The sequence below is a fragment of the Cinclus cinclus genome, chromosome 14, assembly GCF_963662255.1.
Source record: "Cinclus cinclus chromosome 14, bCinCin1.1, whole genome shotgun sequence".
NCBI classification, from domain to species: Eukaryota; Metazoa; Chordata; class Aves; order Passeriformes; family Cinclidae; genus Cinclus; species Cinclus cinclus.
The window spans coordinates 20326238-20350922 of NC_085059.1; the positions used below are offsets into that span (position 1 = coordinate 20326238).

Below are 24685 nucleotides of genomic sequence, written 5' to 3' on the forward strand. Positions count from 1 at the left end.
TCAGACCCCTTTGATGTGGTAAAATGAAATGTTCAGTGACATCCAGAGCAGGACAGGGATTTTTGAATCCCTGCCCCAGGGCCTCATAGCCCTGCACTCCTGGAAACCAGACTCCCTGGATCACTGAGCCCTTCTGACAGTCCCAGGTTTGCCCTTTGTACAGAGTGTCCCTGTGCTGAGCTTTCAAAAAGCAGTTTAAAATTACACCAGCATTGACTTCTCACATTGCCCCCTCCAGGAGTATCCCTTCTATTCAGTGCCCTCATTGACTCCTGCCTACTTTACTGCCCCCCAGCCATTCCTGCCTTTTACTTCTAGCTGAAAAGATGAAATGCTTTTGGGAAAGATTCAGTATTATTATGGAGAGATCCCCCTGCTCCCAGTAAAGCAGCACCTGAGATGTTTGCTGCTGCTGCCGCCATGCCCCAGGCCCAGTCCTGCCCCCATCCCTCATCCTGGCAATGGGCAATTCCATGGCTCAGGGAGCTGATCCAGCTGAAAACTGACTTTTGGGGTTTTTTCCCAGGTGGATTTCCCATTGGATCAGCTGCTTGAGCTGGCCTGCAGAGCACCAGGGGCTGGTTTCAGGGAGGCATGAGAGGGCTGGATGCAGAGCTCAGAGGCACAGGATCTGTGACTTCCCTGAGCTCTGGCTCCAGGGCTGACACCCCTACAGGTGTTTCTGTAAGAAAAGCCCAGCAGTCTCCTGCAAGAGCACAGGGATGACCCAGGGGCTCTACACGAGGCAGCAAAGCCACTCCTGCCCAGCTCAGTCCCTGCCCTGAGGGCTGACAGAACAGGGAAACCTGCCCTGAGTCCTCACCTGTTTGTGTTTCCTTTTGCCTTTGGTGGAGCTCTTGTCCGTGGGCTGTTTCTGGGATTCCCGGGCGTGTTTTTCCGGAGCGCTCTTCTTCTCTGCCTTGGCAGCATCAGCATCCTTGTAAGGCTTCCCTGGTATCCTGGATAAGAGGCTCAGGTCAATCTTCACAATGAGTGGGTACCTTTCATCAGGATCACTCAGTGGGGACAGAAGCTCTTTCTCTTCCATAGGAGAGAACATTCTTTGCCGAAAAAAGCTGTCATCCTCCTCCATGGAAGATTTAACAGGAGTCCTATTGCTCTCAGAGTATTTGGGTGTTTGCGAGGAAGGAGGCAGACTCTCATTTTCATCTGAATCAGAGGATGAGGTATCTGTTTCGATGAATTCCCTGGATTTCTGGGCAGATTTGCTTGAAGCCTTGTATTTCTTTTTCTCTGTTGTAGGTCGAGGGGAAGACTTGGGCTCCTTCTTTATATTGGGTTTCCTGGAGCCTTTGGTGGCTGCCTTGTGCCTGTTTGAAGGGATATTTGTTGCCATGTCTACTGGGGTTTCACTTTCTATTTTAAGACCTCCTCTGGGCTCTTCCACAGATGTCTTTTCTGCTTTCTTGGGCTGTTTTTTCCCTACAGTCCTCCTCTGAGTTGAGCTGTCACTCTGGGCAGGTGATTTCTGCCTCCCACGACTGCTCTCTGAGCCCTTCTGGGTGGGTTTGGAATCTCTCCCTGGTGTAGAAGAAATGGAGTCCTTGGATCCACCTTGATCAGTGTACCCACTCCCTGTACCCTGATCCCGTCCCTCTTTCTTGTAGCCTTGGGAAGAAGGGATATTGCTGTCCACGGAAGAAGCTGGTGACACTTTATGGGAATTAACTTTGTTCAACCAGTTATCCAGCTGCCACTTGTTTGTGGGTGGTGGCTCTGGCTAAAAAACAAAGTAAGAAAAAGAGTTAGATAAAATATTTCCCATTTCTTCCATCTTTTCCATGTGGCAGCTGTATGATGCTTCACACCAAAGCATGAGGTATACCCAAAACCTAGAAAAATAAGTGAAATACAGGCCCATAGAAATTTTCTCTTTGTCTGCTACCAACAGGCAATATTTGATGGGTTCTGATACCATATCTAACTGTGCTCTCCAACAGACAACTGGTGGTAAAAGAAACCACCTCAAATCAAACACCAAACGCGGGCTTATCTAGAGAGTTGTCAAATCCACCACAGCAACTGCATCCTGACAGCGAGCCCATGCTGGTCTGGCTTCTTCTTGAACACTGTGAGAATTTCTTGCACTCTTGAGCTGTGAAAAGTGAGGACTAGAGGCCAGCTGCTGAGGGCAGGCCCCTGGCAGCCCTACCTCGGGGGATGCACTCTGGGATGGCTCGTTGGCCTCGCTGTCGCTGGAGCTGCTCTCGCTCTCCGAGTCGGAGCCGGAGCTGCTCTCGGAGCCGCTGTGGCTGCTCGAGTCATCCCTGGAGTTATCTGCTCCTTCACTGTTGTGCTGGGAAGGCTCAGAATTACTGCAACAAAGAGGGGGGAAACCAAGCATTACTCCAGGCACAAGTACAGCCCTGGAATCCTTTCATTAGAAGTACCAAAATGTAGTGTTTTAATCGACATTCGGGAGAAAATTCAGCTTAAGTGAACATAGCTCAGACTGGAGACAAACAGTCTTTGGGTGCTGCCCCTTCCCAAAGTGGTCAGTATCATTTGCAGGAAATATTTAATATTCTATTTATTACAATTTAATCACTGATTACATTCAAATCACCTCTTTTTATACAAGGCAAAGGACAAAGATGAATTTTGGAAACCAGTCCAAGCCAGGAGTGCTGACTGGGCTGAACATCCCCATGTGCTGCCTATGCTGCAATCCCCCAGGAATTCTTACCTTCCAGGTGTGCTCCTTGGCACTGTCTTATCACAGTCCTGCAATTAAAAAAAAAAAAAAAAAAAAAAAAAAAAAAAAGACTATGAAGCTTATAGAAACTATTTTAGGCTTGTGTATACAATTAAGTTGCAAAACATCAGTTTAGAACCCTTCGTTTTTTTAAAATTCCTTTTTTTTGCAGCAGTTTAAATTGATCTGCATTTCCCTTATACAGGAAGAGAAGCAGATTTATTTTCTCCAAGTTTTCAGCACAAATCTCTATATTCTGACTGCAGTTGTGAGAGTTCCCATTTCTACCACTAATTACTATCCCGTTTCCACCTTTTTGAATCAGATGATTCAGTACTTCACAGTGATGCTCCAAAGATGCCCAGATAAGGGGAGTTCACTAACTCCAAGATTTCCACTTAAAGAAAAATCAAATACCAGAACTGGGAACAGGAGTAAAAGAAATCCCAGAGCAGTGGGGGTTACTGGGCAGCACAGACACATATTTATTTTTATTTAGCATGTTAAGCGCCAGTCTGGCAGAAGCTGCACAAAGTTAATCCTGAAATGAGTAAAAAGGAGACTTTTGGATAAATATAAAGGTGCAGCTGTACCCCAGGGACAGATACAGCCCCTTGTCACCCCAAACATCCCATGGGCACCAGTGCACACATACACAGATGTTCACAGCATGAGCTCTGTAGCTGGGATGACAGAACATGAAGGGGTTAATCTTTATTTAAGGAACCATTACATAAAGTTTTAAAGTGCACTGTTGTAATTTGATATTTAGAGAAGGCCAATGTGAAATCAGTTAACAAGAAATTCTAGATAAGAGCAAACTGTTTCCACAAAACACACCATTTCAACTTGTTTGCAGCAAACTTTCCCCAAGATTACATTAAGGAATACCTGAGGTATTCCATATATATATGGAATTTCTATAACATCCCAAGAGATTTTAGTTTCACAGCTGTGCTGCTAAGCCACTGATCCCTGCCCAGGGATGAGTGCAGTGGTTTTTGGGAACATTTAAGGAACATACCTGCTCTCCATCGCTGTCTTCACTACTGCTAAGTTTTAAGTCATCTTTCAACATACTAAGGGAAAAGGGAGAAAGTGAGACAAGTTTTTCCAAGTACTTTAATTACTGCCAAAGCATTCTGCTAGATTTCAACATGGCACTGTTTATCCTGCAGAGGCTGCGTGGGTGAGACACCAGACACCACTCACACATTTCATGGTTAAGAATGGTGAGTTGAGTCATTCTTCAGAGAAGAATGAGGATTCAGGTACTTTGGCTCCATTCTGTCAAATTTAGAAAGGAAATCTCATACAATTTACTGGTGTGGGAGGAGGTAACTTGTTTATGTTCAACTTCTTACACACAATGGCCAAGAATTGTGTTTGAAATGGAGGAAAAAAAGCCAACCCCAGTGGCTGCTTCCTGTCTCGTGGCACAGTGCAACGGTCCTAAGCCATCATTAATTACTATTATTCAAAGCCATAATTACTTCTGGTAGTCACACACACAGATTTTCACACACTGAGAATACATGAGCACAATGAAAACACACAGCAGGGCCTTTGTGATTACTGGAAACATTTGATTATAAAAAAAATAAAACATCTTACTCTGTCTGGTTCGATTCACATCTGTGGAGAGAAAATGAGAGAGAATTAAAAGCCTGACTCTCCTGAGTTTCACAGTGAGCTGCTCTACTGATGATCTGAACAGGAACATCAACTTCTAGGAGCTCATTCCTGGTCATTGCTATCATTTTACAAATGATGCATTCATCTCCTTTTTAAGTTGGGTTGTTTTTTTTGTTTCTTTTTACCAGATCATAATCACTTTTAAAAATTAACTATTTAAAGTTATATTGTCACAGTAAACATAATTTAAACTTTCTTCCCCTGCATTCCAGCTCAGCAGGTGTCTCCAGTGCTGCCTCTTGTTCTCAGGGGTTCTCCCACTCCCAGCTTTGGCACAGTTCCCTCCCAGCACCTTCCTGACCTGCCTGCTTTTGGGACACTGACTGTAGGCTTGTATGAATTCAAGGGGGTTTCTTTTGTTTTTTTTTCTTTCTTTCTTTCTTTCTTTCTTTCTTTCTTTCCCATAGGTCAGGTGCTTTTTCATCTTGTCAGTTCTGTGGCAGAAGCACCAGGCTGCATCCTGTGAGTGCATCCCAACAAAAGTTAACTGAGGAATGTTACTAACCCAGAGTCAGCTTGCAGAGTCTACAGCTTTCATTAGCACACAACCAGCTGGCAAATCTTTATTTTTATGGGCTTATTTATTTGGAAGCCATCTTTTCACTGCATATCATTGATTTTTAAGTCTGAGAAAGTTGGACTACAGCCATGAAGAACATTCCACTTGCCTCTGAGTTTTCCTGTGCTGCTGGGTCTGTGTGCAAAATGTTTGTCAGGGACTTAAAGGCTGAGCAGAGCAAACCTCACAAGATTCCAGACCCAGTTTTCTATCTCCTCCAATCCAAAACCTATCCTCATCCTGACTTTGTGTAACCTCCAGCTTCCAGCTCTGCAAGGCCTGGTAGGTCCCATCCCACTCTGATGCCCTTTCTGAATCCCAAGGCAATTCCAAGGTCCAAGCTCCTGCTCCTCTCCTGGCAGCTGCCAGGAAAATAAAGGAGCAGAAAGGCAGCTCAGGGTATTTTTTTATTCTCTCCAGTGAGCAATATTTGATTTATTGTCCCACAAAACCTGCTGGAATATGAACCCCTTTTCCTGCCAGCCAAGGAAAAGGATGCTGGAGTGTCACTCACATTCTACTAAACACTATTTCCTAAATGTTTTCAATTACAACTGTTGTTTGTGAAATGTTTTCTCAGCAGCCACTTACGATTTGGATTGATGACCATTGGATGTTTTGGATGAGGGATTGTATCGTTCTAGAGAAGAAAAGAAGAAAAGCACAGCTGAAAACTCAGGCACAGCAGAAGAAGTCACCCCAAATCTGCCACAAGGATGCAGTGATGGATAAAGCAAGGCCATGTGAGGGGACAGGAGGGAGCGGAACCCAGGTGACACCAGGTACAACCTCCCCCAGCTGAGGGAGAGAGGAATGCAGAGGCAAACACCAAATACAGCAAATAATTTAACCAAAAAAAAAAAAACAAAAAAAAAAACCATTAAAAAAAAAACCCAGAAAAAATTATTTTAATCATTGCTTTGTAAACCAATACACAATTTGTTGTTAATGGTGTGGAAAACTGTTCTGCTCCTCCCCAGGTGAAACTCCTGCCTTTTACATGCAGGGTATGGGATACAGATCCATCTGCTGAGCTCTGACTGCTCCAGCATCCCCACACAGCTTCTGATGGATGAGAACCACATCCCAAAATCCAACTTGCACTAATTCTGACAGCAGGAACACACCCTGAGAAAATCTGCTTCTTACTTTGGGATTTCTTCCCTTCCCTTTTCTTTAATTCTCCTAAACAACTGAGTGCAGCTCAACAAAAACAAGAACTGAGGCTGTTAAAAGCTCTCCAGAAAACCCAGACAGGCACAGGAAACTGGCTCTGTGTTTAATTAACCTTGGCTCTTCTTTTCCACACCTAAAGATCAGCTGCTCCTATAACGTGAGCGTATGGTTTAGCATTATGGAATTAAGCTTGAATTTGTTTCCTTAATTCCCCCACTGTATCAGATGTTCAGATTAAGCTGCTTGTGAATGTCTAAGAATAAACCATTCTTCTTTTACTATTTAAGCTGTGTAATCACTTTGAGAGGGAGTGGAAGGACTTTTGGAAGGTAACAGCAGAAATTTAATTCAATTTTACCTGGTATTTACCTGAGTTTTGCATTCATTTCAGTAACATTCCAAATAATGACAGTTAGAAGAAATAAAAGCTACTTTTTTTCAAAAAGAAGTGCAAGAAACTCAAGGATAATAGCATGTGATATAAGTTCTTGACCAGTTCTCTCTCTGACTTTAAAATGTCAAAGTAAAAGTAAATGGTGAAACTGCCAAGTGCTTTTTCTACTGAAATAAAAGCAAAAACACTCTTTTGGGTTCTAGTATGTCCCCAAGCAGGGAGTTAGGTTTTTTAAGGTGTTTTGGTTTACTACTCAGTTATTTTCAAATCAATCAACCACAGAGGCATTTTATAAAGAACTGGATCAATTAAAATACATCTTTTTCCTCAAGCACACCACCCTTCCACTCAGTGATAACTTTCAAGATCTGAACAAGAAATGCTAAAAGAATAATCAAGCAACTGTTTTAACAGCTTAAAAACTGAGAAAGCAGAGAAAATTTGAAGTCAGTCTCCATCCCGTAACCAGTCTGGAAAACCTCATTTCCTAAAAGCCCTGACATCTTAGGAGCTGCTGAGAACACTGAATGACAACAAAAACATTCAACACATTCCAGGAAGTTTCATGTACTCACTCTGTTCTCCAGTGCCAAAACTGGACTGCTGAGACTCCTGGGGGAATAAAAGACCACAGGTGGGTTTTTTGCAGTGGGAATTTTAAGGTACCAAAAAGCCAGGCTGTAAGGAAGATATTCTTTCTACCTAACGGATGATACTTGATCTCTGGAAAAAAGGGAAAAAATAACAACAAGCCAAAAAAAAAAAAAAAGGGGGGGGGGGTGGATTTTTTTCTCTGGGTCCTGGGGCAGATCAGGTGAGACCTTCACACTCTTCTTCCTCACCCACTTCCTTCCCAAGGGCACATCAGGGCTGAAACTCCCAAATCCCTGTGTGACCTCCCTAAATGCTCCTCCTCTGTGTTTAGGATGGAGAGGAACTGTTCAGGATGTTTGTTTATGCTGCTTATACACACACACACACACAAACTTTGCTGCTGTTTGAAGTGTTTTCCTTCCAACTCTTTTCTCCTCATTTTCCTCCTCCAGGCACACACAGTAATGGGAACAGGGAAAACCTCTCATGAAAAAATATTCTTCAGCCACAAAGGAGCCTTAGGGACAAGGTGAGGTTTCATTTGTGATCAGCTCTGCACATTCTGCCCCAAAGGCTCCATGTGGGTCCCTGGTAAACCCAGCCTGGGTGGGAAGCACAGCATACCAGCCTGGGAATTGCCTAGAAAAGGCAAAAAAAATGGAATTATAGATTCACAGGATGGGCTGGGATGGAAGGGACCTCAAAACCCTGGACACCTCCCACTGTCCCAGGCTGCTCCAAGCCCCAGTGTCCAACCTGGCCTTGGGCATGTCCAGGGATGCAGGGGCTGTGCCAGGCCTGCCCACCCTCCCAGGGAAGGATTTCTTCCCAATATCCTATAAAACCAGCCAGGAAAGATGAAAACTTGCAAATTTTAGCATGTGTATCATCCTCAGTATTCCCATTGCAGAAACTCCAATTCTGACTCCCAAGACACAGCAGGTTATGAACCTTTTTTGAAATCCTAAACCAATGTTTTAGCAAATACACAGAGGCTGCTGAGCCACTGCAAACTCCCTTCCAGGCTTGAGTGCCTTTTTAAAATAGGACTTTTCCTGACCTCATTTCAAATGAGGACAACTGATGGCCCCAGAAAATTAAATCAAGTCAAATATTTTCAATTTCTAGTGCTATACACACATTTTACTTACATGCTCTGGCAATGACAAACCAGAACTACAACTCAACAATGAATTCCATTTTTCCTGGTACACCTGTGACCTGGTTTTCCCTCACAATAAGCCAGTGCCAGGCAGTGGTTACAATGGCAATTCATAGAATGAAGTTTTTAAACACACAAAAGCTTTACACAAGCAAAGCACCCTTGAGATGTTTTCAATTTCCCTCATCTTCATATTTCAAAAATGGAACATTGCACTGAACAAGAATTTTGTGGATGGAGAACTTCATAAGGAGTTTTCCTTGGGAGGTGTTTCAAATACCTCTGCTCTTTACTAACTGAAAGGAAGGGACAATACAAACAATGATAAAAAAAATCAGAAAGAATTCAGGAGCAAAAAGCAAAGATGGAGAGAAGTCTTGTTAACAGCCACACTTCCTTCAAAATAAATCCATTTCTTATCATTTGCACAGGTGGGAGGAGGCAGTGTGAAACCATCAAACTGAGTGAAAAAGGAAATAAAGACCACAAACTCCACATTTCCAAAGCCACAGCACTGGGGGAGTATGAGGTGGGGAACTGGCACCCCTTCCAGCAGCACATGGACTGGGAATTCTGCACAACACACCTGCCCAGTTCCTCACTTGAGTCAGCTTCCTATTGCACAGGCAAAGCACTGGCTCTCAGCTAAGTGCACTTTAATGAGGTGCTGTGCTGCAATGTGCAACTTTTTCCGACTCCCTTGCCATCTACTGGATACAAATTTCTTTAAGAAACTCAGAGACTGAAAAAAAAAAAAGCTCTACTTTCAACTCCCAGGTTATTTAGAGCAGCAGCTTCTAAAGGTCTGCTTCAGAAAGAAATTGCAAACAACTGAAAGGAAGGAAACCCTTTAAAGCAAAAAAATAATGGACTGAGGTTACACACGAAGACACTGGAGCAGGAAACAAAAACTCTGACAAAAAAAGCCTAGAGAGAAGAATTCTCCAGCTGGGCTGGATTCCCATCCCACAGCCCTGGCTGAGGGGGACAGGGCCCATTCCCAGTTAATACCTGAAACCTCAGGTGAGATGTCTTTTGTATTTCCCAGGAGGAAGTTGGTGCATGGGTGGCTGGAGGGATCCTGCTGGCCCCAGCTCTGCAGCACAGAGCCACCTCTGCAGAGGTACAGCACAGCACAAGCTCCCTGGAACCCAACCCTTCCCTCCCAGCCAGCAGCTGGGCTGCTCAGTGCATTTCATCAACATTTCTGGAGTGTCTGACTGTGAGCCCATGGATAAAATTATAGAGTGCTAGGTCACAGGATAACATTTTTTATCAAGACACAGGAATCTACATTTTTCCATAGCATCCATAAAACTTTCCCTGACCTATTTTCATGGAGTTTTCTCTTCTGATCCTGGGAACTATTAGATATATTTATAGTAATCAGAGAGGCCCTAGTCAGGAGGTTGGGTTCCTTGGAGTTACTCACTCCCCATACACAGGGAAAGTGATCCCATCCCAAGAGTCTGACAAATAAAATCAAGTGGTCCACCAAGGGCAGCTTCATTTTATGTGAGCAGGAAGAACACACCAAGCTCTGCCCACAAGTGAAACTCTTCAGCAGATGACTGGCAATAAATGGAGCACAGTATTGAAGAGAAGGAGGTTTCCTCCAGCAGAACTGCTTGATTAAAGTAAACCACTGTTGTGTTTTGTTTGGTGGATTCTGCTCTGGGCCCAGACTGCACAAGCCTATGGCTCACTAACTCCCTGGAATTCTGCAGAGCTGCTGCTGCCAAGAATGACAGAGGGGAGAAGGCAGAGGAAATTATAGGCTTTGGATGCAGAGAGAGAATTTGACAGAGTTCCGTGGCTAAGATGTGCAGCCACAAAATAAAAAAGCTGGCAAAAAGTCAAAATACTCAGAGCAGCCATAAATGGAATTTTTTTGCAAACTGGGTGAAGAGACACAATCCAGGTTGAGAGGTTCAAAAAGCCCCACAAGGCACCTTTTTGGTTCAAACATTAGCAGAGCTGAGCAGTGTTACGTGGCCTGTGTGCCACAGCCACATGGATTTCTGCACACCTTCCTCTTCCCAAACTCAGTCAAATGCCACATCAACTAAAACCAAGCAGCCCCACAGCCAAGAGTGCTCAAAATGCAAAGGGAAAATATCTCCCTAAAGGTTCAGGAGTGAGTACTCAAAGCAGTGGAATAAGGACCTTTGTTGAAGAGGAAAGGTGTGGAATTTCTTTCCTTATATGAAAAGGTAAGAATTATTTCCAGGCTGACAGTTTTATATAACACACAAACAAACCCTGACTGAAAGTAATATTTGCAAGACGAATATTGATCTAATGCTAGGAAAAGAGAAAACAAGATTTACTTCTAGGTATGCCTTCCAAAGTAAAGCCGAGAACTGAATGGTAAATTCTGCATTTTTTGATACTGAAGAGAAGCAAAATGCAGAGCCAGGACTGCTCCTGGCTCTGGGATACCCAGCCAGGATGAGAACCTGAACTTGGACCAGTCTGGGGGAGGTTTGTGGATGTGCCCTTCCAACGGGGACTGGAACCCTGGGCTGAAGGAAGGTCCTGTCAAAGCATTCACATAAAAGGATGGGATTAGAGAGATGACAGCAGAAACCTCAGTGAGAAAGTCTGCTTAAAATGATTCCCTCAGATGCTCTGTTTTGGGGAGAAATTTGGATCAAACAGGAAATTAAGAACAATTAAGTGGTGTCTAGCAGCTGGCCAGAGAGAGCATGGTCTGAATTATAACATAGGTTACTTTTAAAAGACAAACAGTGCAATTTCTTCACTCTGAAGCTCTGCCAAGTTTGGGGTGGAGCACCCCAATTCATCCCAGAGAGAAGATGAGTCTGAAGAAAAATCACATTGCAGAGTTGAATCTTTTACTGGTAATCAGCAGATCCAGGAACCAGACCATGACTTCCTGGGTGAGTCAGATCCCCACGCTGGGCTTTACCCACAGCTGCCTCTCCTGGGCTTCCAGGATGCTGCCGAGCTGCTCTTCAAGGCAAACAATTCCCAGTGCCAGTGTGCCCTGAAACCCTGGAGCTGCCAGGCCCAGCCTCAGGGGAGGCAGCAGAATTCCTTCCTTAGAGGTGGCAGCTCCAGCAGCATCCCTGGACACGTGCCCTGTGCTGTCAGCAGCAGCAGAGGTGGATTTCTCTGGAATTAATTGCTTAAACCCTTCAGCAGTACTTAAGAGCACAGGAGGTTGGGAAGAGGATCTTTTGAAATGAGTGATTTCTTCAGCAAAACATGTGATTCTTAAACCGTCTTAATTTTTTGTAATTGAAAATGCAAAAAAATCTCATACAGCTATCAGTGGACTTCACACTAACAGGAAGATTCAGTTCATGCAGGAAAGCCCATTTAAATTTCTCAGCATTTATCATTCAGCCTCTGTATTGCTACAAGGAGGGAAACTCACTTGCTTCTACACAAACTGGTACAAAGCATTTCCCTGTCAGGGAAAGGGCTCAAAGGCATTTTCAGGCTTCAAAACTTTGAATTTATCCAATAAAAATGTTAAATGCAAGTTGTATTACAGATAACTTTGCAGACCGTCTGTGGAAAGCAAAGGAAAACCAAGGACGTTTTTCATAAGGGCACTGCTGACAGATGATGTGAAGAAAAATAAAGAGGGACAAAGCACTGCAACAAACCCAGATTATACAGAACTGAAGGGAGGAGTTCCAAAATCCTGATCTTTAACACGAGTTACTTTTTTTCAACAGCATCCACTGTTTGATTCAGCACTGACCTTTGTTGGAAAAGGGAATTTGGAGGGTTCAGTTTTGCAAGGGGTGTGGATGGCAGTCAGTGGAGGAGGCCAGGAGTGGGTCATCTCCTAAAACACAACAGAAAGGAAAGTTAGGAACAAAATAAATCAGATTTCAACTAGCAATCTGGCTTCTCTCTGTTTTCAGTTCATTGTTCACCCTTCACTAAGCTTTATACTCAACTCTTCATTTCCCAAACGTGCAACAAAGATTTTGCACGTAAACCTGAATGTTAAATTGCTACCCACGAGAGGAGAGACTGACATAATAACAAGCAGCAAGGCATAAATCAATCAACTTGGCTGGCCTGAAGATAAACTGCAGTGCAAGTCAGAGTCTGATCCTTTCAGAGTGTGTGGGAAGAAGAATCCCAGGAAAGGGAAGCCTGTAGAGTTTGAGGAAAAGGGGGAAATCAAATGCCTGCAGCTGGAAAGTGCCTCCTATTCTCCCAGAGCATCTCTGTGGAGTGCTGAAGGTCACAGGAAATAATAAGCCATGGAAATGCTCCAGAGGGACCTGATGATCCTTTTGTGAGAGTAGACACAGGACAGGGGATCACAGGAGGGGTAAAATGACTTGGGAAAACAATCCAGGTAGGAGAGAGGGAAAGTGCTGCCATGGAGCAGCGAAGCATTTACTATAATCTAAAACACCAGGATTAAAAACTGCATTTTGGTGGAAGCAGTGTAGTTCTGGTTATCAGGGAGGAGGAATGCAGTGAGGATCTCCAGGAGATGATGTGCACACCACAACACCCAGTGTCCAGCTCTGCTCCCAGTTTGGCCCAGTCTCCCTGTGCTGGAGGAGCCCTCCTGTAACCACCTGCACTCAGACAGGCTCTGAGAACTGCACAGTCCTTCCCCTTCCTTGGGAATGGCCGTGTTTTCAACAAAGTTGGGAACAAGAACATTAAGAACTTACTTTGAGGATTTCATCCACGCAGCTCACCTCACCAGAGGCTGATGCCTACAAATCAAAACTCAAAATTAGCAACTCCCAAATTTTCCAGGGCACACAAACAGTTAAAAAAAAAAACTTCAATCCTTACTGTGACTCACATGGACTCTACATAGACACAAACACAAACATAGACACAAACAGCCCTTGCTAACTCTTTTCATCAATTTTAGTATCAGATAGATCCATGTTTTTATGGCATGAGTCACAGTTATGAAAAGTAAATACATGACATCCATAAAACTGTGATGATAATCTCTCACTTTTCACTTGACAGTTACAGTGATCACAGGCAGTCAGTGATATTAAAAACTTGTAGAGCGGGGAAAGAGAATCACAGCTTTCAATCATTTTCTGGAAGCAGCCCCAGGATTGTATCTGAATTCAAGTGCAGGACCACGAATGCACAGGAATGACAAACTGCATTCCCAGGTAAAACACTCATCACAGAGGGATCCCAGAAACAGCAATAATTACCAAACTGTGAATCTTCTGCATCCCTGGCTGCCACAAGCAGAAAGAAGCAAAGCTACCAAAGGATTCACTGCATCAGCACTGATGTGGCAAGTGTTCACAAATCAAATCATTTCTCATTTCCTTACCTGTGTGCTGGATCTTATTTTGCTATCTGTTGCAATCCCAGGAAAAAGGGCTTTTCTTTACCATGATTCAAGCAGTTAGACAGGAGATGAAATGAAACTTTATTACTAGGAAAGGCACTCTCCTTGTAAGTGAGCCGGAGTCAGAGTCTGCGTCTTAATGATTCGGGAATTACCAAACTCCTCAAAGCTGTTAACCCAATAATATTTTATATCCAGCACAACTGATAAAAGTTCTGCACACTGTTCAATTTGGTGTGAACGTATAATAATCACATCTAGTAATTGCTACTCACTTCAAAAGAAAATCTGATACAGGCAGATTTTATCAACAACTCTAAGTTGATTCAACTCCAAGGAACAACAGTGCATTTACCCAGCTCGTCAAAATATTTGTGGATGTCCTACAATTTACCTAACTCCTGACTAGAGAAATACTCCGTGAAAATTGGCCTCTTGGGGTTAAGTAAACCTTTCTGAATGTCTCAGCCTTTATTTAATAAAAATCTCTGTATCCACACTGAAGAAGCAGAAGATAAAAATAATTACTTCTGCATACTCCCCATTGAAAACACAGCTTAGGTGAAGGCGCTTTGAGTAACAAAAACACATTGTTTACTAAAAACTCCATTTGGGTTAGGCAAATTGGGATTTTGGAAAACCCCAGCCCAAGTGGATTTCCACTGAAGAAGGCAGCAACTTACATCCAGCGGCTGAGAAGGAATTTTCAGCTTGGTCAGGTGCGCTTTGCTGCTGGGTTTCAGCTCGTTGACGCCGCCGCCGTGGCTCTGGCTGCTGTAGTGTTCCGAGGATAGCTTTGGTTCCATGGATTCCTGCCCGTCCATCGGCCTGACGTAGGCAGTGGGTTTCTGTAACATGGAGCTGGACTTGGACATGAGCGAGGGTGGGAAGGACTGGTTCGAGTGCTGCCCGCCGGCGAACGAGGGCACGCGGGAGGGAGAGTCCCAGCTGGGCTCGGGGTCCCGGGGCGACTTGGAGCGCTGGTGGTCCTTGCCGTGGTGGTCGCCGCCGTGGGCTCTGGAGTGACCAGAGGCCAGCGAGGACACCGCTGGAGGTTTCCCGGGGCTGGCAGAGCGACCCTTGGAGTGCTCCGAGCCGTGCTGACCCTTCTTGCGGCCGCCGCCTCCGTAGGAGTCGCGCTCGTGCCGGGTCCCCGCGCCGGCGGCGCCGCCCCCGGAGCGCTGCCCGTGTCCCCCCGGCCCCGCCGAGCGCTTCTGGGACTGGGCTGAGGTGCTGGGGGCCGGCCCCACCGGGGTCCATTTGCTGCTCTGGTGAGAGCCCGCGCCGTGCCGCTGCTCGCCGAAGAAGCCGGGCGTGGGTTTGTCATCGGGCGCGGCGGGAACGGGAACGGAGGGTTTGGGAATGGCGACGATCTTCTGGAGCGGCCGGTCCCCGATGAGATCCGTCATCTCATCATAGTTCCCCAGCATGCTCTGGATGCGGCTGGACAGCTTGTCTTCTTTGCTGGTCTGGGGCGACAAGAGATTTCTTTGTGAGAAATCCACCAAAATGGGGATTTAGAAGCCACTCGAGGCGCAGTTAAACGATCTGGTAAGTTCAGCACTTCACCTGAATTTCAGCTAGAACACACCTCTTTCTTTGCCAGCTTTCCTAATTCTGAATTTTAGTTCTTAAAAAAGCAATTTGACTCCCTCAAACGTATTAAAAAGATGTAATAATACTCATTGAACTCCCTAAAACATGCTAAATAAAAATTCAGCAGCAGGAACAGCTGAACCAGCAATACAAAAACAACGCACTGCTGAGCTGGATGCAAGTTCCAAAGTTGCAGATGCCTCCTGTCACCTTACAGACTGTAATTTCTCTAATGCAGAATGCATCGGTCCTAAAAGGTTTTAATTAGCAGTAAAACAAAATCAACTTAACCTCACCCCCGTAAGTAATTTTTAACTGGTATTTATATTGGCACAATGCTCGTTGCACACAGTTAAAAGGGTTCTTTCTTCTATAACCATTTTGTTTTCCAAATCTGGGATCCTGGATCATTCCTCCATGCATCCCAACCAGCTCCAGTTAACTTCACACGTGTGGAATTTGGTTATTGAGCACAAGAAAGTGATGGGAGGACAGGAATAAGAAAACCACCAGGTATTTCTCAACCCTCCTCCTGCAGGAAGTCAGTTTTCAGTCATGTTTTACTTCTTGCAAGCCAGCTGAAATTGCAACAAGGGAAGGGTTCACTCTCATAGCGAGTTTTGAACTACGCAATTAACATATTAAATAATGTTTTATTAGTTATTCCAGAATTAGGTTATTTTTTCCAGTTCTGTTCAGCAAAGCAACCTGGAAAGAAACCCAGCACAGGCTGAAAGCTGTGCAAGGCCACAGACAGAATCAACTCCTTCAAAACATACTAAAACATCAGATACAAACTACTGGAGCACTAGCTAGAGCTGACAATTCTGTCATATCAAACATCCCAGCACTTAAAATGAACTTCCTATTTAAACATTCTCTTCCTGAACTTATCCAGGTCTGGATTATGTTGATGAAAGGTTAGAAAGTTTAACAACAGGCAAAAGCATCTCAAAAATGGCAATTTGGCATCACACAATGGACACTTTCATTGTTTTGAGTCACTGTATAGAAGGCAAAGGAAGGAAAAAACGTTGATGGTTTTATTTTCCTTTTTCTCACTCCCTATAAAGGTTCCTCCCCTTCCCAAGCATCATAAATCTGCCAGTGGAGCTGTGAGTGTCCAGCTTTAAGCCCTGCTTAAACACTCGGTCGCCGTAAGAGCTTCAGATCTAACAAAAAAACAGATAAAAATATTAATTTGCACATGATTTCTGTTATAAAACCTGCATTTTTTTCTGAGGTGCAGGAACTCACCACTTTGTATGGCTCAGCAAAGAGAGGAGAGTTGGGTGGGAAGGCTTCGTCACCCTGCTGAATTTCTTGATTCCGCCTTTCCCTTTCTTTCATACGCAGCACATTCCGGTCTTCACGGTTCATGTTGCTACGAGCAAAAAGATCAGTCCTGATCACACAGGGAAGTAGGAGGGATGTGAGGGCCCGGGGGGGGGAATGAGAATGCCCAAAGGAGGGATCTAAGCGCCCCCAAGCAGCCTCTGGCCTTTTTTTGGACATGGAATGATCTCTGTTAAGAACCCTCTGAGGGCCACAATTGCACAAAACTGTCCAATTTCAGCCCCCTCCAAAGGGCTGTAACCCCCAACCCACAGCTGGCTTCTAACAGGGAAACTTTATGCAGCAATAAAAAAAAACAGAATTGAAAAAAAATCCACCAAGTCCTCAGGCAAGTAACTCTTTCAAATCATTTCAGCCGCTCGAATCATCTCGGCTCCAGCCCACGCCAAACATCTCCCATTCATTTCTAAAATACCTTTTCTCCCCCACATCCCCCAGATGTTCTCTGCCATCCCCCCACCCATTCAGTGCCTGTCTTCTCCTGTAGATTAGGGCTATTTTTGGTGCTGACATACCTTTTTTTGGCACCCATTCTCCAGCATATTCTAACCTCAAGCTTTGATGTGGTTTCCAGGTCTCTCTCCCTCCCCAGTTCCCAAAAGGCATTTCAACTCAAAGCAGTAATTTCAGGGAAGTTCTGGCAATAATGCACCTTTTGCCTTGGACCATATCCTCCTACTGCAAAAATGCAGATTAAAAAACCTGCCAATCCCCCTTCTTAACAAACTTTCCTTTGCAGTTTGGTCTTGCTGCTTGTTTTAGCAGAAATACATCAAATTCTTGCAAAACACACACAAAAGTTGGGAAAGATTCCCTCTGAGCTTGACACAGCATTTGGACATAAGGAAGTAAAATAAAATGAGATAATGAATAAGATGCCACTAACTCCTTTAACATCAAACCCCAGACTGATCTGGGTTAGGAGGGACCTCAGAGCCCACCTAGTGCCACCCCTGCCATGGCAGGGACACCTCCCACTGTCCCAGGCTGCTCCAGCCCTGTCCAGCCTGGCCTGGGACACTGCCAGGGATCCAGGGGCAGCCACAGTATGTGCTAAACTCTGCATCAAGAGATTTAGAAATGCTCTTTACTGATCTGCACAAACTACAAATAGGTGCATCCAGGGAAGAAACTGATGTTCCATCACATCATTTGCAGTCTAAAATCAAAGTGTTGGCTGCTTGGAAAATCATCATTTCGTGTCTTTAGACAGCTGAATGATTATTAAAAATAAAAAATTACTTGCTAGAGCATGACTCTGAAAGATGTGCAAACCCACCTATTGCATTCTCAACAAGAAAACTTCAACCCATCACAGATTTTAAAACAATTTCACCTCAGTAACATCCTAGCCTCTTACATTTCTTCCCCATTTGGATACACTTTGTCTATTGCTCTGAAAGCAGTGAAATCTCAGAGGCTGCCCAAAGCAGGCTGAACACAGGGTATAAGCTGAGATCTTTGATGCTTTCTAAGGTATTTTTTTGGATTTTGCAGGATTTTTCTGCCTTGCAAACAAGCTACAACACTGGCATAACCCAAGTTTGTGCTGATACCAAACCCATGGATACAATTTACATTTTATGTGGAAAATCATTTTTTTCCCCCCAGTTCTCCTGTAACCTGCTGAACTCATGTAACCATCGCTGGCCATCAAGGCTCAGAGAGGGACCTGTGCTCTGGAATGTGGCCAGCAAACTCCTGGTATCACTCTGGCATTGATGACAAACTTGGTTTAGAAGTTTGAGGCTTAAAAAGCTCATTCTTGAGATTGCAGCCCAATTTGTTACATATGTACGATTTCAACACAGATAAATATCAGATTTAATTATAGACACTGATCAGTTAAAGCCAAGTGGAACAGTCTGAGTTCATGGCATTTACTGTTAAAGGCAAATTTTGAGGCAGGGAATAGGAATGCTCTGATTCTGGGTGGTTCATTCCCACCAGTACACAAAGATCAGGAATTACATACAGCTATATCACCAGAATATTATAAGCTTAACAAATAATTTTACATCTCACTTTTCCAAACAGAGGGTTAAATATTTACAGAGACCTTCCCTGTTTTTTTACAGAGACTAGCATCACCTTTTAAAATTGCATCAACATTTCCTGTAACTCTTAGAGCTGAAGAAAACCCATCATCCGTACCAACACTGTCACACAAAAAGAACATTGCAGCAAAGACTCACATGAGATCTGAGCTGGTGCAACCCCAGAGCTGATCTGGCTGTGCCTGCCTGGGTCAACATAAAATTAGTCATCAGAAAGACACCAGTTAATGACACTTTTAACCACTCCTCTCCAGCCTTTTGTAGTACAGCAAATGATAAACACCCTCATGGGAGTCACCTTGACTGTATGGGGATTTAGTCCAGGTTTTTTTAACTCTTTTACATTTTTTTATTAGAGCAAATAGTTTGAATGTGATACAAGTTAGACTTGTTGGTATCTCATCATCCAATCTCCACACAGAGCTATTTTAAGTGCCTATAATGTGTACAAGGCCATTAAAATCACACCAGCATTAAATGTGTAAATAGAGGAAGTTCATGGGGCTTCCTTAGCTCTGTACTTCAGACAACTTCCCACTCAAAGCCACATCTTCCACAGCCACGAGCCCACAGAAGGGAAATGTTCCCATGCTCAGGAAAAGCAAGGAGAGGTTCTTTGAAAGGCAGATGACCAAGGCCTGTCTGATCAGCATTGCTGCCAATTAACTCCAGCAGGTAGGAAACTGCAGCAGGTCAGTTTTCAGAGCGCTTCAAGTTGTAACAAACCTTCAATATCCACTAAAATGTACTGCTCCCACCACTCCTACCCCATCCTCTGGGAACAGGGACAGCCCCTCTGCTCCCTCCCTGCACAGGCCTGGAAGTGGAAGATGAAGAAGCTGTTGCCTCCTACCTGATGCTACTAGGATGATCCTGCTAAAATTCCCCTTTTCCCAGGTGGCCTGAGCTAAAGTGTGAAGGAGGAGTAGAGCCAGGAGAAAGAGCCACAACAATGTCCCTGCAGCAAGGGCCAAAGTCATCTTAATTTCCACATCTGGGGAAAGAGAAGTTCAAAAATTAAAAAAAAAAAAAAAAAATCAGAAAACAGGCTTAAGGCACAGAAAAGTATTTTCATTTTTAGGAACTTGAACTCTACATGGTTTGAGTCACTCCTCCTGCAGTGTGTCCCACTGTACTTCGAACAGTCCCTGTGTTTGAGACTTCTCTGCACAACCAACCCTTCACATCTCACACCTCTGCTCCAGCTCAACAGGAAGAGTTGAAAGCAAGCAGCAAATGCAGCAGGGAATTCACAGAAAGTCCTGACCCAGCCTCCCCCTGTGTGGATTCCTGAACCAGCATTCCCTGCTGCTCCAGGCACACCGAGCACGTCAGTGCCAGCATCACCCAGACCAGACACAGCTTCCATTCCACTTCATTTCTCCTTCCAACCTGTTCCTAAATCCCATTTGGTATTTCTGTTCATCCCTGCTGCGACAAGGGCATGGCTTTGGTTTGAGAGATCATCACTTTGGATGTGTAACTTGCGGTGTGAAATGGCAGTGCTGGTGCTGCTTTCTCCTTCTGTTTCCTACCTCCCACTCCCTCATCCCAGCTCTGGGACTTCTGGACCACAACTCCAGACTAAAGATAAACCCCAACCAGCACACCCACACTGCCTGAGTTTTCCTGGCAAAGCTGTTAAAAGAAAAGAGGATCTTGGCCAAACCCTTCTCACCCGCCCTGAACCACATCAGGCACCCAAATCCTCGCTCCAGCTCAGCACCAGCAGCATCTCTTCATCTTCCCAGACACCGTGAGGCAAAACCATCAAAGGCCGAGGTTGGCCCAAGGAGCCCTCCAGACAGAGCCCATCCAAAGGGATCCCACCCCAGCACACCTCAGCCAGCCAGCAGTGCAGCTTCAAAGCCTGCTCACACCACCTCCGCTTCCTTCCAGACACCCTCGCTTAACTCCAGGGCTTCTTCAGTCTCGCTTTCACGGACAAGAGGAATCCAACAGTGAATTGGTTAATTGGCTGCGTTGAAACCCCAATTTTGTTTGACAACATTTGGCCACGAAGGATAAACAGGCTGAGAGGGAAACGTGCAGGATCCCAGCTCCGTGCGGGCACACCCAGCTCCCACCACTTCATCCCTTTGTCTTAAAAGGAAGGGGGAAAAGAGCTGGAGAGCCCGCCTGTAACGAGGAATGATGATTTCAGAAAGCATCTAAAAATACCTGAAGCTGTCTTAATGCTGCATCCAAAGATGCCTGTTGATTATTTCAAGTATTCTTTTTACCAAGGGCAACGGGCATCTCAGGAGCTGGCACAGGACACTTCTCCCAGCTTGTGCCATCAGGTAGGGCATCACCACAAATCCTGCCCTGAATTCACGTGCATGACCCTAAAATGCTACTCTGGCAGCTTTTAATACAAACACACTTCCAGAGGAGCTGTTTAAAAAGGGAGACATTGAAAAATAACCACCCTGCAACAACAAAATTAAACACAAAAACACCAGGAACATGCCCTGGTGTCACCAACAGCTACTTATAGATGGGTACATAAAATCTTAACTTCCATGTTCTGTGTGATGGTGAAGAAGAAAAACACAGAAAAAATATAACATTTCCTACTAAAACAATACAGCTTTGCCCAAAAAAGCACGCACAGGACGATTTTCCTGTGATGGTACAAACACAGAAGCATTAGAGTCATCTTCAGAATCTTATAACTAAAATAAGTAACACAACTAAAAACAAGAATTTACACAGAATTTAAGTAGTTTTTGTACATGTCCAGACAGAGGAAAAACCAACTTCTCAAAAGCAAGATGCTTTCTGTTTCTGTCCCTCACCTTCTGAAACAAATTTTCCATGCCACAGGAGGGGGATTAGGTTTGGGATGGCTCCTGGTGCATGTGGAATTCTGAAGGTTGTGATACCATCAGTATCCCAAAATTCTACCCCGTAACTCAGTATCACAGGGTGAGGATGCACAGGTGAACACAGGAAACCCTGAGCCATCATCCTGCTCAGCTACTTTGATGAGAATGAACTTTTCCACAGCTCCATCTCCCTCTTTCCAAGGCTTCATTTGAGCTCTTGGGAATGCAATTCAAATATAATTGTACCGGTAATATGATACAAATATAAGTCACATTCACCACGAAGTGAATCATAAATGTTTCTCATTCCTACAATACAAACACAAATGCTTCTATCCCATCTTTCACATCAGGAATTCCTATTGCACATTCAACAGGGAGAACATAAAGTGCCCCAAGAGCTGCATGGGAACACCTTTGTACATACTGAGGCTGGGAGAGCTTGAAATAAAAATAATAAAAAAGTGAGTTGGCCTAGGTCTGGTTAATGTTTGACAAGAACTCCCAGGGAGGGCAGAGCCAGCAGTTTGCTGCAGGCACTTCTCCTTCCCACTCGGCTCTGGAGCACCCAGAAATCCCCACCAAGCTCGATGTGCCTGGACTTGTACTGCTCCCCAGACAAAGCAGCACAAATCCTTCACCACCGTTAGCTGAGAGAAATTCCACAGCACTTTCTGTGGGAGCACAGCCTTAATTCCAGTGTCTCAGTCAAGTAATGGTGCAAGTAATTACATCCTGCTTTTGAGTTTTAGCTGCCAGAGTCCCCTTCAGCCCTCAAATATCAGGTTACCTGAGGATCACTCAGCATCTTCCACCTGAGGAGCCAACACAGAGCGATGGTGGATAAAAGAATTACAGTGATCATTTGTAACTCAACACTAACTCCTGGAAAAGGACTTGGGGATCCTTTAGAAAGAGGCTCTGTAAGTGTAACATTTCATTTAACAAGTCCAGATGAGAACTGGGTGCATCATTCACCACACCTGAGATTCAGCACACAGAAGCGAGGGAGAAATGGAGTTTGGGTTGGAGGAGACTTGAAAAATCATCCAGTTCCACTCCTCCTGCCAAGGTAAGGCAAAAGAACCAAGGCAAAAGTGAACCTTCAGCAACTGGATTTTGGAAGCCAAGTCAAGAGGGACATTTCTAAAATCAGCACTTGCAGTGCAGCTCATTTAAAATCATTTTAAAGTCCATTTTTACATCATACTACTAAAACAGATTAAAATTGTTTATATCCAAGAATTTGCAAGACTGGTCTGATGTAATTCACTCAAGGGACCTTACAAATGCACAACCACACATATTAAATGTCTTATTTTTGTGCAGAAGTATCACCCAGGAGGGAAAACGTCTGGTCCCCCCCGCTGAAGAACACAGAAATTAATTCCCAGTTCTTCCTTCACAGGGAGCAGAGCTGCTCAGAGGACACCAGTCCCTCCTTTCTGTCCTGTCTCCTCAGGAACAGGAGAGGAACAGGGAGTGACAGCACAGATCCCTGCTCCCTCCTCCTCTCTAAGGCCAGGGAGCAGAGGGAGGGTCCCCCCATCCACTGTCCCCCTCTCCCCAGGCTCCAACCTGGGAGACATCACAGATGCCACAGTGCCATCCCAAACTCAGAGAAAAGCCTCTGGGACTGACACCATGAGACCACAAAGTCACGAAAATTGTCATTTTCTGCACCTACCCCAAGGCCAGGCCAGGATTCCAGGTCACAGGAGTCTCAATGAACTCCTGCCACAAAAGCAGCCCGAGCCAGGACAGGGAAGTGAAGCTGCTGCTGCTCAGCAAAGCTGAACTTCAACTTTGCCTTCCCAAGGCTTTGCATTCCTATTTGCTTCATCCTGCAATACCTACTCTGAGGAACAGGGGATTTTTTTTACTCGGGCAGAGAAATTCCTTGGCCTGAGAGGCCACAGCTGAGGACATCACCAAACCAGCAGTGCACTGACCTCGAGCTCAGCCATCCACCAGGAACACTCTTTTCTTTCTCAGCTAAATCTCTTCCCAGCCAACTTTAGCCCAATTCCATTTCCCACTCAACCAAGGGCATCCTCCCCATCCTTTCCACTCTCCAGCTCTGGGAGAGTCATTAATTCCCCCAGTGCAAAGATGGACCATCACAAAAATTCAGCATTTTTACATGCAGTCCTTTCACGTCCACACAGGCTAGCCAAAGCATATTCTAACACAGTTTCCCAACAAATTTCTACCCTTTAATTGAGCAGAAACTTAATAACCCAATTCCTGTGCCTACATGTTCACCTGCTTAAACTTTGAAGCCAAGACAATTGGCATTTAGATTTTCTTAAGCAATAGTTATTCAGACATCTAACATTAATCTGGTTATTATCATTCTTCCTCCCAATAATTTACTTTCATAAAAGACATCATTACATTTGAGTGCTGTGAACTCTGTGGCATTAGGATTAAGGATTCACTTGACAGAAATTCTCTGATAAATCTGCTCTGTGTAAGATTTGAAAGAGCAGACAAGGTTTTAACGAGGTGCCATCTAAATCAGGAGTGAAAAGGCAAAAGGGAGAATCACATTTTGTCAACCTCCTTCTCCCATCTCAACTACAGAAAAAGAAAGGAGAGAAAAAGTTGATCAGACACATTACCCTGGTTTAACTGTCACTTCCTCCAGCCTCAGTGTAAGATCATCTGAGCAATCTCACGAGATTTATCTTGGACTTCCCATCGTGACCAAGGTTCAGCCACGGTGCTGCATCCCATCCCTCCCAGAACTAACACCAGGCTTGGGGATCATCCTCCTGCAACGTGGCTGTGAGGGATGGAGGATGCTGGGGAGCAGGTCAGCAGAGCAACCAGGATAAAAACCTCACTGTTCAATGATTTAACCCTCCCCAGAACCATGGGAAACCACTCGGGGTGAGCCACAGAACTGAGAGGCCTGAAGGGAAATCCATGTCCAGGCTGTTCCCAGAACTGCAGGGGAAGCACCACAACCACTGGGCTGGATCCTGTCACATAAATGGATTCTCTAAATTACCATCAACATATTTCTATCAATATCTTTCCCAAAGTGGTGGCTTGAACTCTCACAGGGCCACTGCTCCCCACTGGCAGCTGCAGCAGTTCTAGGATTGCTTTACAGCTCGAAGATTTCACAAAATCCACAATTCTGAGTACCAGAAAAGTGAGAATGCAAGTTTTCCCTCCCAGTTTTCAGCCCTATCTTGCATGCAAAGGA

General features: G+C 44.7%; 1 protein-coding gene across 5 annotated transcripts in view; it reads right to left on the reverse strand.

The window, feature by feature from the left end:
* Window positions 1-24685, reverse strand: part of AFF4 (ALF transcription elongation factor 4) — a 46881-nt gene that overhangs the window by 13621 nt on the left and 8575 nt on the right. For 2 of the 5 annotated variants that reach the window (XM_062502408.1, XM_062502412.1), the window contains exons 1-12: window positions 19491-20083; window positions 16482-16608; window positions 14312-15097; window positions 12973-13017; window positions 12033-12119; window positions 7116-7152; window positions 5562-5610; window positions 4331-4351; window positions 3741-3795; window positions 2708-2745; window positions 2174-2336; window positions 824-1741 (exon numbers count right to left, since the gene is read on the reverse strand). In XM_062502408.1, coding sequence (XP_062358392.1) covers window positions 824-1741; window positions 2174-2336; window positions 2708-2745; window positions 3741-3795; window positions 4331-4351; window positions 5562-5610; window positions 7116-7152; window positions 12033-12119; window positions 12973-13017; window positions 14312-15097; window positions 16482-16604 — 2322 coding nt within the window. In that variant the 5' untranslated portion in view covers window positions 16605-16608; window positions 19491-20083. Of the gene's footprint in view, window positions 1-823; window positions 1742-2173; window positions 2337-2707; window positions 2746-3740; window positions 3796-4330; window positions 4352-5561; window positions 5611-7115; window positions 7153-12032; window positions 12120-12972; window positions 13018-14311; window positions 15098-15520; window positions 15551-16481; window positions 16609-19490; window positions 20084-24685 lie in introns of those variants that run through there. The other 3 variants (XM_062502409.1, XM_062502410.1, XM_062502411.1) reach the window with 2 other exon arrangements.